This window comes from Pecten maximus, chromosome 10 (assembly GCF_902652985.1).
Source record: "Pecten maximus chromosome 10, xPecMax1.1, whole genome shotgun sequence".
Classification (NCBI taxonomy): Eukaryota; Metazoa; Mollusca; class Bivalvia; order Pectinida; family Pectinidae; genus Pecten; species Pecten maximus.
In genome coordinates, this window is record NC_047024.1 from 8621944 (window position 1) to 8636869 (window position 14926).

General features: G+C 39.7%; 2 protein-coding genes across 2 annotated transcripts in view; one reads left to right on the top strand and one right to left on the bottom strand.

Annotated features, from left to right (window-relative positions):
• The window catches only part of LOC117335458 (collagen alpha-2(I) chain-like), a 101586-nt gene that overhangs the window by 39967 nt on the left and 46693 nt on the right, over positions 1 to 14926 (top strand).
• On the bottom strand, positions 3126 to 14840 carry LOC117335974 (proline-rich extensin-like protein EPR1). The gene is made up of 3 exons (XM_033896271.1): positions 14776 to 14840; positions 12347 to 12436; positions 3126 to 4623 (listed from the first exon to the last, which is right to left on the bottom strand). Exons 1-3 carry the CDS (start codon positions 14838 to 14840, stop codon positions 3126 to 3128), a joined length of 1653 nt encoding a protein of 550 aa, XP_033752162.1.

Here is a 14926-nt window from a genome sequence, read left to right on the forward strand (position 1 = left end):
TTAAAGGGTTGATTGAATTATTCATTGTCTTTTGATTATCATGTCCTTTGATGACTATCTGGGAGGTGGAGAAGGAGGGGATGTCTCCTTGGTCGTAGAATGTTGTTTGTGTGGAGTGTCTCAGCACCTGTGCCGATTGTGTCACTGAAGCCCTTGGATCCCCATAGGTCGGATGGTCACAAACAAAAGCTCTCCTCAGAGTAATTATTGGGGATGCAAGGTAAATCAATTTGTGTCCGGGATAGGATATCAGTGATAGGGAGCTGCCCCCACTGCCCATATCTCGCCTTTCCTGAGCCACCAGGACTGTGCTGCCTTTGAAGAGATAGAGACTCAAAATGTCAAAGAAGTAAATTGTTTGTAGTAGTTGGAATTGCTGTGACCTGAAAAGGGGGCTAAGTAGATATAAGAGAGACATGCAGGGCTCACCTGTACACATCTATTGTAGGGGCCCAGAGATTTATAGCCTGTTTATCCAGTTTCAATTTGCCAAGCATACAGACCCTTTGTGGTCTGACTCTAACATTAGTGCCCACCTATAGCTAGGGCTTACCTTAAAAAACCTTGCTGGTACTGATCAACTGTTTTCAAAATAATCAAATAATCAATTTTCACTTAATTTTCAGATCCGGTAAATTGTGCCTCTGAACAGTTTTTTGTTCTTGAATTAAAGTCTATACCATCGGACAGCTGATGGATTAGATTTCTATAATTTGGTTATTTACTGAACAAATTTGCTGATTTAAGTGGTTAAATTTGCCATGCATCTTAAACCCTTTGTGGTCCTCCAGTTTGCCAGTGAGGAGTTTCTATTGCAGACGGGTCAAATTTCTCACTCAGTTTTTTTTTTTTTTTTTCAACTGGTAGGGTTTGGAGCTTTACTTCCAACTTGACTGATTTCTCATGGAGTGATGTGTATATGTGGGATTGTATTTCACACTTAGCTACATGTTGGTATACATGTGTATCATACACACACTTACAAGTCATCAAACCCAAAGTGCCCCCTCCCCGCCTTTCTCCGTACATTTACACCCTGTATTGAATCAGACCCCACCAGGCCTTCCCTATTTTTAATCTCAGTATGAATAGACACATGGAGATAAAAGGTCAACAGGTTTGTTTTTGTGATGTAATGAACTACCATTTTTATTTAGTCTTCACCTAACCATGTGACTTGGTGCAAGGAAAGACCTTCCTTTGCTGTTTAAAAACCGCAGTTATTTCCCCTAGGAATGTACAGCCCCAGTAGTAGGTGAAATCTTTCACCTGAGGTTTTAGTATAGAGTCCGTCACCTTAGGCTGGATACACAATGGCCTGTCACAGTATCTATACTTAGCCTATACACATGTACTTTCTTTGTTTGGGTTTCTTCAATATTATAGTAAATCGACTGATAGACCTACTCTTGCTGAGAATGGAGGACAGGATTTCTAGGGCGTCTGATAACCTTTGGATGTGTCTTCTGCTCCTCTGAGATCACAGGAAGTAAGCTTCAGTCAAAATTGATAAATTATGGAGAGGTCAAGAGGTCACCCTACAGGTAAAGCCTGGTATGAAGCTGAATGGTTTGATCTGAATGGCCAAGTGTTTGGGGTGTTTAATATTGTGGACTAGGGACATGTCCATACCCCCCTGGAGGGTTCAAGTGGCCCACTCTATACTGTGAATATTCTATCACCATTACTGGGATTTATAACCAGCAAAATGTGAAGGCAGCACCCAACAGTTTTTAAGTTCCAAGGGAGGTAACTCCAAGAGGTAATGTTCTCATAAATAACTGTACATGTAAATTTGGTATGTTTGCTGTGTATTAGATGTGTAATAGGTGCTACTTGTGTCCTTTACACACATATTTGTGGTGACCATGAATCACACTTTTAATAATGATCAGATGTAAAAGTTATTTATACTACACACAAGGCGATTTCCATACCACTGTATCAAGATCGAATTAAATATCTCTGTTTTGTGTGACACAATGAAGAAATCATTATGTATAAGTGTGTGTTTGGCTGGCTTAACAAATACAGAGACCAATACCTGGAATATTGGAACAAAATAGGGTACTGGTGCCTTAGTGTTGGGGTTTGACTGAGTGGTGGTGGTAATGCTTGGGTGGGACTTGGTGGTGGTGGTAGTGTTTGTGTATGACTGGGTGGTGGTGCTAGTGTTGGTGTATGACTAGACAGTGGTGCTAGTGTTGGTGTATGACTGGGTGGTGGTGCTAGTGTTGGTGTATGACTGGGTGGCAGTGCTAGTGTTGGTGTATGACTGGGTGGCGGTTCTAGTGTTGGTGTATGACTGGGTGTGGTGCTAGTGTTGGTGTATGACTGGGTGGCGGTGCTAGTGTTGGTGTATGACTGGGTGGCAGTGCTAGTGTTGGTGTATGACTAGACAGTGGTGCTAGTGTTGGTGTATGACTGGGTGGTGGTGCTAGTGTTGGTGTGTGACTGGGTGGTGGTGCTAGTGTTGGTGTATGACTGGGTTGCGGTTCTAGTGTTGGTGTATGACTGGGTGTGGTGCTAGTGTTGGTGTATGACTGGGTGGCGGTTCTAGTGTTGGTCTATGACTGGGTGGCGGTTCTAGTGTTGGTCTATGACTGGGTGGCGGTTCTAGTGTTGGTGTATGACAGGGTGGTGGTGCTAGTGTTGATGTATGACTGGGTGGTGGTGCTAGTGTTGGTGTATGACTGGGTGGCAGTGCTAGTGTTGGTGTATGACTGAGTGGTGGTGTTAGTGTTGGTGTATGACTGGGTGGCGGTTCTAGTGTTGGAGTATGACTAGGGGGTGGTGCTAGTGTTGGTGTATGACTGGGTGGCGGTTCTAGTGTTGGTGTATGACTGGGTGTGGTGCTAGTGTTGGTGTATGACTGGGTGGCGGTTCTAGTGTTGGTCTATGACTGGGTGGCGGTTCTAGTGTTGGTGTATGACAGGATGGTGGTGCTAGTGTTGATGTATGACTGGGTGGTGGTGCTAGTGTTGGTGTATGACTGGGTGGCAGTGCTAGTGTTGGTGTATGACTGAGTGGTGGTGTTAGTGTTGGTGTATGACTGGGTGGCGGTTCTAGTGTTGGAGTATGACTAGGGGGTGGTGCTAGTGTTGGTGTATGACTGGGTGGCGGTTCTAGTGTTGGTGTATGACTGGGTGTGGTGCTAGTGTTGGTGTATGACTGGGTGGCGGTTCTAGTGTTGGTCTATGACTGGGTGGCGGTTCTAGTGTTGGTGTATGACAGGGTGGTGGTGCTAGTGTTGGTGTATGACTGGGTGGTGGTGCTAGTGTTGGTGTATGACTGGGTGGTGGTGCTAGTGTTGGTGTATGACTGGGTGGCGGTTCTAGTGTTGGTGTATGACTGGGTGGCGGTTCTAGTGTTGGTGTATGACTGAGTGGTGGTGCTAGTGTTAGTGTATGACTGGCTGGCGGTTCTAGTGTTGGTGTATGACTGAGTGGTGGTGCTAGTGTTGGTGTATGACTGGGTGGTGGTGCTAGTGTTGGTGTATGACTGGGTGGTGGTGCTAGTGTTGGTGTATGACTGGGTGGCGGTTCTAGTGTTGGTGTATGACTGGCTGGCGGTTCTAGTGTTGGTGTATGACAGGGTGGCGGTTCTAGTGTTGGTGTATGACTGGGTGGTGGTGCTAGTGTTGGTGTATGACTGGGTGGCGGTGCTAGTGTTGGTGTATGACTGAGTGGTGGTTCTAGTGTTGCTGTATGATTGGGTGGCGGTTCTAGTGTTGGTGTATGACTGAGTGGTGGTGCTAGTGTTGGTGTATGACTGGCTGGCGGTTCTAGTGTTGGTGTATGACTGAGTGGTGGTGCTAGTGTTGGTGTATGACTGGCTGGCGGTTCTAGTGTTGGTGTATGACTGGGTGGTGGTTCTAGTGTTGCTGTATGATTGGGTGGCGGTTCTAGTGTTGGTGTATGACTGAGTGGTGGTGCTAGTGTTGGTGTATGACTGGGTGGCGGTTCTAGTGTTGGTGTATGACTGAGTGGTGGTGCTAGTGTTGATGTATGACTGGCTGGCGGTTCTAGTGTTGGTGTATGACTGAGTGGTGGTGCTAGTGTTGGTGTATGACTGGCTGGCGGTTCTAGTGTTGGTGTATGACTGAGTGGTGGTGCTAGTGTTGGTGTATGACTGGCTGGCGGTTCTTGTGTTGGTGTATGACTTGGTGGCGGTTCTAGTGTTGGTGTATGACTGAGTGGTGGTGCTAGTGTTGGTGTATGACTGGCTGGCGGTTCTAGTGTTGGTGTATGACTGGCTGGTGATGCTAATGTTGGTGTATGACTGGGTGGTGGTGCTAGTGTTGGTGTATGACAGGGTGGTGGTGCTAGTGTTGGTGTATGACTGGGTGGTGGTGCTAGTGTTGGTGTATGACAGGGTGGTGGTGCTAGTGTTGGTGTATGACTGGGTGGTGGTGCTAGTGTTGGTGTATGACTGGGTGGCGGTTCTAGTGTTGGTGTATGACTGGGTGGCGGTTCTAGTGTTGGTGTATGACAGGGTGGCGGTTCTAGTGTTGGTGTATGACTGGGTGGCGGTTCTAGTGTTGGTGTATGACTGGCTGGCGGTTCTAGTGTTGGTGTATGACTGGGTGTGGTGCTAGTGTTGGTGTATGACTGGCTGGCGGTTCTAGTGTTGGTGTATGACTGGGTGTGGTGCTAGTGTTGGTGTGTGACTGGGTGGCGGTTCTAGTGTTGGTGTATGACTGGGTGGCGGTTCTAGTGTTGGTGTATGACTGGGTGGCGGTTCTAGTGTTGGTGTATGACAGGGTGGTGATGCTAGTGTTGGTGTATGACTGGGTGGCGGTTCTAGTGTTGGTGTATGACTGGGTGGTGGTGCTAGAGCCGGGGTGTGTCAGGGTGGTATACACACATCTATCAGGCGTCTGTCCCCACAGCCGGTGTACTCACCATACCTGGTATTGTGTGAAGTATTTGAAGAGCGCTTTGTTTGATCGTGAGGTGTCCCATTTATGTTTGCATTGTACACCTTGGCTACACATGGTATGCTGTTCAACCTCATCATAGCGGCTGATCATGGGGGGGTACCCAGGGGGGCAGTTGTTTGTTATTCAAAATACACCGATGTAATGCCTGTTTACTCATCCATTTTATTGTAATAGTATAGTAAGTTTGTGGACTGTACGTTGGAATGCTTGTCTATTATTTGAGGAATATAATTAATGCAATTTAAGTAGGTGTTGAGTTTGATCATTACATTGTACTCAATGTAAACCTGATATAATATACATGTATTCTATGATAGATGTAGAGTGACTTTTTGTTTCTGGTTATGGTCTGTTACCTGCCAGCCAATGTTTCATACTGTTTATATTGTATGTTTATTTTCTGCGTTTTTTTCTTGTCTTTGAGTTATTTAGATTCATTTATGCACTTTCACTATCAACACTAGCCAACTTTCCTGTGGTGTTTGTTGTTGTGATATACTTGGGATGATCGGGTGGCACAGTGGTAACACACTTACCTAGGCGGCTTGGGTTTGATTCCCCAATCAACATGAAAAGGTATGGGGGGTCACCTGCCAAATTACTGGACACTCTTGTTTCCTATCACATTGAGACCACTCGTAAGCTTCCATCCGGGCCAACAAGATTGAGTGATAAATATATGTTGATATAACTTGTTTTGCAATTATTGTAAACAAATGATAGAGTTTACATTTGCAATTACAGATATATGTATGTTTATTATTTACCTAGGTGTTCTGAGCCTAGATTCTACACCTGAGGGTAGAATTTCCCCTACTTACTAATGATTGACTTCCTCACATTCTTACCTGGCCAAATCAGCAATGACATTGCAAAAGCAACAATATATTATATAATACCAGCAGTAGATTTTCAAGATAACGACATCATAAAAAGTGTAATCAATAAAAGATTTATTTTGGCAGTGTGCAAAAGCTTCATAGAAAGATTGTTTGATGATTCTTTGAGGCTGCACCAGATTCTTAAGTGACTGTAGGTGATCTGTACACCTGTATAGTTGATAGGTGTAACTGTAGGTGATATGTACACCTGTAGTTGATAGGTGTAACTGTAGGTGATATGTACACCTGTAGTTGATAGGTGTAACTGTAGGTGATATGTACACCTGTAGTTGATAGGTGTAACTGTAGGTGAAAGGTGTAACTGTAGGTGATATGTACACCTGTAGTTGATAGGAGTAACTGTAGGTGATTTGTACACCTGTAGTTGATAGGAGTAACTGTAGGTGATTTGTACACCTGTAGTTGATAGGTGTAATTGTGGGTGATATGTACACCTGTAGTTGATATGAGTAACTCTAGGTGATTTGTACACCTGTAGTTAATAGGAGTAACTCTAGGTGATTTGTACACCTGTAGTTGATAGGAATAACTCTAGGTGATTTGTACACCTGTAGTTGATAGGTGTAACTGTAGGTGATATGTACACCTGTAGTTGATAGATGTAACTGTAGGTGACTTGTACAACTGCAATTGTCGGGTATAAAAGTTATACTGTACCTGAACATCCCTGTGTACAGATCTCTTAAATAAAGTTTTTGTGAATTATAAAGAGTTAATTAAATAATACATTTTACACAAACTATTCAACCTCGTCAACACCATATGTCTATTTGTCTGTTCTGAGAAAATGTGCACTAAAACACAACAGAATCTGACAAAATGACTTTACAGACAAGGTCCGAGATATTAATGTGACACAGTTTAGCCAAGTGTAAGGTGACATTAGGGAAGACTTGTGTGAGCTGCTGTTATTATTTATCCTCTGTTGATGATGTTATAAGTGTAGTTGAAAGTGTCAGACAGATATATGTATTTAGGTCATCCCAACATCACACAAGTTCCTCCTCTACAGGTAAAATGTACAGGTACATTACACAGGTAGAATTTGATTGACAGAACTTGACTGCCAAGGATGTGGATTATGAGGCACAATTGAAAATTATAAAGGAAATAAAAAATGTGTTAACAACAGGTATATAATCGCTAGAATGTTCTTCACAGTTGTGTACTAGGTGGTGAATATTACCTGTGAATTAACTAGGTCAGTTGTTTTGAGGAAGATAAAACACTCTAGTGACTTAGCTATGTTTAATAGACTAGCTAGACACTGTCTGATTTACCTGTGGGTCCCGTACACTTATTAATTACCAATGAATTATAATTGTATGTAAACAGCACAGAATACCTCAACATCTCCCATGGAAAACAGTTAAATTTCAATCTAGATTCCTGTGTTGTGAAGGTGGCTGTTTTGTCGTTGTGTGAGGATGGTCGGGTAACAGTCTGTCAGATGATCAATATTTGGACAATAGATGTAAAATATCTTCAATATTAGACACATGATGTATACAAAAGACAAGTTGTGTGCAGATCACACTTTTGTTATGGTATTGATTTGGTCAAGGTTTGTGATTGAGAGTAAGACAGTACATCTAAAGTTTGTGACTGGTTGTGGTTAGTATTCTCGCCTGTAAACACCAACTAGTATGATTCTCACCTGTAAACACCAACTAGTATGATTCTCACCTGTAAACTCCAACTAGTATGTATTTTTATTATTCTCACCTGTAAACACCAACTAGTATGATTCTCGCCTGTAAACTCCAACTAGTATGATTCTCGCCTGTAAACACCAACTAGTATGATTCTCGCCTGTAAACTCCAACTAGTATGATTCTCGCCTGTAAACACCAACTAGTATGATTCTCACCTGTAAACACCAACTAGTATGATTCTCGCCTGTAAACTCCAACTAGTATGTATTTTTATTATTCTCACCTGTAAACACCAACTAGTATGATTCTCGCCTGTAAACTCCAACTAGTATGATTCTCGCCTGTAAACACCAACTAGTATGATTCTCGCCTGTAAACTCCAACTAGTATGATTCTCGCCTGTAAACACCAACTAGTATGATTCTCGCCTGTAAACTCCAACTAGTATGATTCTCGCCTGTAAACTCCAACTAGTATGATTCTCGCCTGTAAACACCAACTAGTATGATTCTCGCCTGTAAACACCAACTAGTATGATTCTCGCCTGTAAACACCAACTAGTATGATTCTCGCCTGTAAACACCAACTAGTATGATTCTCGCCTGTAAACTCCAACTAGTATGATTCTCGCCTGTAAACTCCAACTAGTATGATTCTCGCCTGTAAACACCAACTAGTATGATTCTCGCCTGTAAACACCAACTAGTATGATTCTCACCTGTAAACACCAACTAGTATGATTCTCGCCTGTAAACACCAACTAGTATGATTCTCGCCTGTAAACTCCAACTAGTATGATTCTCGCCTGTAAACTCCAACTAGTATGTATTTTTATTATTCTCACCTGTAAATACCATCTTGTATGATTCTCAACTGTAAACATTAGCTAGTACATGTTTAGTATTCTTACCTGTTAACACCAACTAGTATGTAAGATTAGTATTCTCACCTGTAAACACCAACTACATGTAGTATGTAAGATTAGTATTCTCACCTGTAAACTTTAACTAATGTGTATGGTTAGTATTCTCACCTGTAAACACAATCTTGTATGTAGGTTTAGTATTCTCACCTGTAAACACAATCTTGTATGTATGTTTAGTATTCTCACCTGTAAACATTAGCTAGTATGTATGATTAGTATTCTCATCTGTAAACACTTCCTAGAATGCATTCATCAGTTTGGGACTCCTCCTTTTTAGCTATATATGATATATTTTATTTTCCCACTTGTAAACAATAGTAATCTAAAGCAGTTGAATGGTTATGACTATCTAAGCATCATATCATTTGTATTAATCACTAGTTTTAATTATTCATTCACGGTACAGGAGATTTGTAATAATTGTAAAATTTGTGTATTTTCACTGAAATATTTTCATATTATAATATTGTTACCATGGTTTCTATCACCCTTATCATCTCCTGATAGGTCACTTCTCCCTGTTCTCTCTATCATTTAATAATTTACTTTCTAGCAGATTCTTTAACATACATGTGTAACCAAATTGCTGACTGTTTAAGTTAAACTAAGGTCTGTTTCAGAAAAGATGTACTAAGTTTAACTTAAGACTTTCTGAAGTCCGCAGTGGCACGGTTACTTAAACTAAGGACTGTTTTAGAAGTTAGTCAATAAAGAGGCACTAAGCAAAAGTAAAGGCTATCTTAGAAGTCAGGCACTAAGTTAAACTAAAGACTGTTTTAGAAGTCAGGCACTAAGTTAGACTAAAGACTGTTTCAGAAGTTGGGCACTAAGTTAGACTAAAGACTGTTTCAGAAGTGCTAAGTTAAACTAAAGTATATTTCAGAAGTCAGGACTAAAGACTGTTTCAGAGGTCAGGCACTAATTTAAACTAAAGACTGTTTCAGAAGTCGGGCATTAAGTTAAACTAAAGACTGTTTTAGAAGTCGGGCAATAAGTTAAACTAAGGACTGTTTCAGAAGTCGGGCAATAAGTTAAACTAAAGACTGTTTTAGAAGTCGGGCAATAAGTTAAACTAAGGACTGTTTCAGAAGTCGGGCAATAAGTTAAACTAAAGACTGTTTTAGAAGTCGGGCAATAAGTTAAACTAAGGACTGTTTCAGAAGTCGGGCATTAAGTTAAACTAAAGACTGTTTTAGAAGTCAGGCAATAAGTTAAACTAAGGACTGTTTCAGAAGTCACTCATTAAATTTCAGTTATTCCCTTGTCCCCTGTTTTACAATAAATCTCAATAGTATGCATTGTTAACTAATGCTGGAAGATAGAACAGTTAGATTTATGAAAAACCATTGGACTTTCGATTACTAATTCAATGTGTTGTTACATTTTATACTTAGCTTCCTATGATTTCATAATAATTCACTTAACATCCTAGGCTTGCAGTTTTATTTTCATCGTTTGAGATTTAAGTCCTCAGGAATTAAGCTACCAGAATAATTTCTAGCAAACTGGAAATTATATTGCTATGTCAGATTCAGTATTTTAGAGATAGTCAATTCTGTTATGCCTCTAATTCAATATTATGTTAACATAGCAGTAGCTCAGTCCATCCTGTGGAACAAAACACCAGTAGCCTGTATATCATTTCAGAAACAATGAGTGGCAAAACGATAGAAAAAAGACGTCCCCAGTGAAACGACTCATCATGATTGCCTCCTAAGGACTCAAGGTTATTAGTATTGATTTTTGCTTAAAACACTTTTGCTTCATTCATGCACAGCCTTGTTGCAGCGGAGGATCGGAGTGCTACCGGTAATTGAACGGATGAGAAATGAATTGTATCAAGGATGTACTTCCCTGTCAGAGTTTCACAAGAGATGGTGAAAGAAATGAGGTTATATTGGCGTTAGATTGTCTGTTTGGATTGCTCTAGTATCCCCAGTTACACGAACAGCAAGGGCCACCTGCCAAGAAGTTTGTTGTTGATGAACGTTATTATATTAGAATTAGTTATCCTGAACTGATTAAATAGTGAAGAAACTGTTGTTTATTGAATTAAATTATTTTTACTGGGGTAGTTCTGAAAAGTATCTCCCATTATTTACTGAGAATATAAATCTGATTTCAGCGTTTTAATGGTGTCTAAGTTATGATTGTTAAAAAGGCTAGAAATGTAAGAAGTTATTATCAGAGAAACGTGAGGATCGTTTGAATGAGGTTAATATGTTTGTGATAACTTGCTCTCCAACTTGACAGCAAGGTGCATTTACACTAGTGATTTGTCATGGGACACAATTGTGTAGAAGATATGTAAATTGACTTCTAATCCCTGTTTGTCAGTAGGCACTACTCGAAACAGGCCTGCTTGTGCTAATTGTCAGCAATGTGTTTGGCCCTTTGAAGAGAAACTGTTCAATTAATTGTGGAACTGTTTGGACGGTTTTGACACAATTTTGATGACTGGCTGATGCACCTGCAGTTCCCCCTAACTGATGTTGGTTGTAGTTGTAAATGGAGAAATAACATACAGGCCTTCTTGTTGTGTTGGTTCTGCTGTGAATGAGCTGTCCTGCTGGGAATATATATATGGCTACGGATGTTGTGAGCCAACACAGCGTTTGTTGTTACACTGCTGCAGATATCCTTAAAGTGTTTTAACTTTTGTAAGCCCCAGTCTCTAATATTGAAATAATAAACATAAGTAAGATAATCTTCAGCTCATCAGTGTGGTTTTAATGGTAGGTAAGTTGATATAAAGATCAATCTACAGTACTTCCTCAAATTCGTAGAATAATGGAAGTAATAGTTCTGTGTGTGTTGATGTTTTTTATTTTATCATTTCTTTTTGGCACTCTAATATTGCAGTACGTAGATAATTTCTGACAATCTCAACAAGGTTTTGTTAAACATTCTATCCATATTTGATCCAAATCTAAATCCTCATACATCCAGAGACCTATCAAGCATTCAAAATCTTTGTTGTCTGGTTTGATGTTAATATTTCACTGTTTATTACAAACTGCATATACATTGTATACCTATGGCTAACAATAGATAGAATTTGAAATGGATAATTAAATTAAATCCACATTAATTTCTCCACTAACACATGTTTGGAGGATGTAAATCATATAGAAGGCAGTTCACCGTGCAATAGATCTATAAACTATCTACACGCAACAAAGGTTTTCCGAAATCCGCAACAAAGGTTTTCCGAAATCTGCGGATAGCTACGACACGGGGTGAGAAAGATAAAGATATAAGCTTGGATTGGTTGGGGTCTAGACTTTGTTTTATGGAATATTTGTTTTGTGACAAAAAAATAAAAATTTCAGTAAAAATTTTGGTCGTTCAATCTTCTCCTGTAATTTGTTAGTGAATTAAAAATTAATTCAAATCGGTAAAAAATGTTTTGCGCAAAATCTTATTTATTGCAAGCTGGCAAAAACTGTATGAATGGACCTGTTATTGTCAAATTTGATTAAAAACAAGACAGACTTGTTACCTGTCTGGAGTCTAAGAGGTGTTACTAATACACTACAGGCCACCAGCATGCATTTCTTGGACAATTCAACATTATATTAGCTGGTTTATTTTTGTAGACTTGCCCTGTTACTTAGTAATTTTACTACATAGGTATACAAGTATTGTGTGGCTGACTACTTATATATGTTATCTATAATTAAGTTTATGTGAATTTTTCAGGAAGATTTATAGTTTGAAATAGGAACATACATGTTCAACCTGCTGTCCTTAAATGACATAAAAGTTGATAGGACCTTGAACTGTTACGACCAAAATTCAACCTTATTATTCAAGGTGGTATATTTTATACAAAACTTCATGATAAATGTGGTTTGTTGTGTTCCTGTCTCTAGCTGCCTTAATCCTGTCTCCCTTCACCAATTATAAATTCCTATTAAACCTGCCCATTTGTCTTGCCTCATATCTTTCCACAGGCTCTGCCTCATATCTTTCCACAGGCTCTGCCTCATATCTTTCCACAGGCTCTTCCCTATAAGTATTTATACAATTTTCTTCCTGTTTATATGTCCTTGGAAGGGAAGTTTTAGCCCACCAGTTTTAGATTTTCAGTTTGCTGTCTCTATTTCTCAGAAAATTCTTTATACTAGATTTCATATCAAGGTTTTCCTTGTTATCAAATTATTAAGAGGAAAAGAAGAAATCAGGAAAAATCATAGAAAAGATCAGGCTTACATAGAGCCAATAAAGATCATTCAATGGTTGGAGCCGATATCCCTCATCTCTAGTTACCCATATGTTGTCCAAGCCTGGATGTATCTTATTCTAAATATTTGCATGGCCACATTGTGTAGACTCTTCCATCAGAACTTGTAACAGTTTTCTTCTCCTTCTTTCTCTATATCCAAATGTATCATTTCCATCTTCCTTCCTTCCTCTGACACCTTTAGAGCCTACTTGTGTTGGTGAATCCTTCAATTCCCTGTACCATCAAACAACACTATGATAATATGTCACTGAGGAAAAACTAATCTCACTGTGTCCACTTGTACTGGGCTAGTTCCTCCCACATTGTCTACCAATCCTAGGTAATGGCATATGTCTCCAAATGAGATTGTACGGTTAGAGTTTGTATCATCGTACATCTTTAACGGTGCTGTTACACAATCACCATGTATTGTGTAGAAGATTCTGTTATGTTTCCAGATAAAAAGGAGATTCATTGGTTGTTCAACATGTAAATTGTCTGTAGAAACTAGCACCTATTACCAAGTACTGGAAAGATTTCCTGAAATGTCAATGTAAAATAGGCTGTATTAAAACAAGTTTAAAGTTTCTATTGTCTGAAATTGCTTTAGAAATATAGCCTTTGTAATGAAGAAGTAGGCTTGTGGAGCCGACCAAGACATCAGACAACATGGGAGAAGATGTCTTCAGTCTCAGAACTCCCATACTATTGTCAGGAATCCTTTGTGCTATTTGATAGAAATTGCTTTTCTCTCAAATTCTGTGTTGCTTTCTTCCTCCATGCTTCAATGATACACAATACCATAACTCCTACTGTAGAATACAGTTATAAAATTGAAATAAAAACTTTTTATGTAACATGTCTGTCCAGATTTTCCAAAATTTGTGAGTATAAATATCTTTTGACTTAGATGAGATTTCCTGATAAGTCTGACCACCACAGTTGATCATGTTACAAAGGAGGGTTTGAGTTCACTATCCATCACAGGGGCTTGGCATTGAATGTATTTGCAGTCTAACTCACTATAAGATAACACCTTAAACTACTAGAAATCTCTTAATGATTGTTAGATATTAGTATACACTGCAGCAAAAGTTGTGTTGAGTAATACTACCAGTCAGTAGGAGACTGTGGCTCGGCTGTAATGTGGTATATATGTACAAGTTTTACGTGGTCTGTAACACAATGTGTATGATATATCAAGCAAAGGTTGACAATGCTTGTGTGATGACAGCCTTTTGTATGATATTGAATTGACAATACTTGGTTTGTGACACCCTTGTGTGTGATATCAAGTTGACAATACTTGGTATGTGACACCCTTGTATGTGATATCAAGCTGACTATACTTGGTATGTGACACCCTTGTGTGTGATATCAAGTTGACAATACTTGGTATGTGACACCCTTGTGTGTGATATCAAGTTGACTATACTTGGTATGTGACACCCTTGTGTGTGATATCAAGTTTACAATACTTGGTATGTGACACCCTTGTGTGTGATATCAAGTTGACTATACTTGGTATGTGACACCCTTGTGTGTGATATCAAGTTGGCAATACTTGGTATGTGACACCCTTGTGTATGATATTGGGTTGACAATACTTGGTATGTGACACCCTTGTGTGTGATATCAAGTTGGCTACTCTTGGTATGTAACACCCTTGTGTTTGATATCAAGTTGACTATACTTGGTCTATGACACCTTTGTGTATGATATCAAGTTGACAATACTTGGTCTGTGACACCTTTGTGTATGATATCAAGTTGACTATACTTGGTCTGTGACACCCTTGTGTGTGATATCAAGTTGACTATACTTGGTCTATGACACCTTTGTGTATGATATCAAGTTGCCAATACTTGGTCTGTGACACCTTTGTGTGTGATATCAAGTTGACTATACTTGGTCTATGACACCTTTGTGTGTGATATCAAGTTGACTATACTTGGTCTGTGACACCCTTGTGTGTGATATCAAGTTGACTATACTTGGTCTATGACACCTTTGTGTATGATATCAAGTTGACTATACTTGGTCTATGACACCTTTGTGTATGATATCAAGTTGACAATACTTGGTCTGTGACACCCTTATGTGTGATATCAAGTTGACTATACTTGGTCTGTGATGTCCTAGATGGCCAGCAGTAGTTACACTCAGACATGGCCTGCCAGACTGCCATCTTGTCATTACTTGGGAGACTGGACCAATCTCCTCCAGGTCACCACCCTCACCCCACCTCGCCTCTATTGATCTGTATCTCTCAGT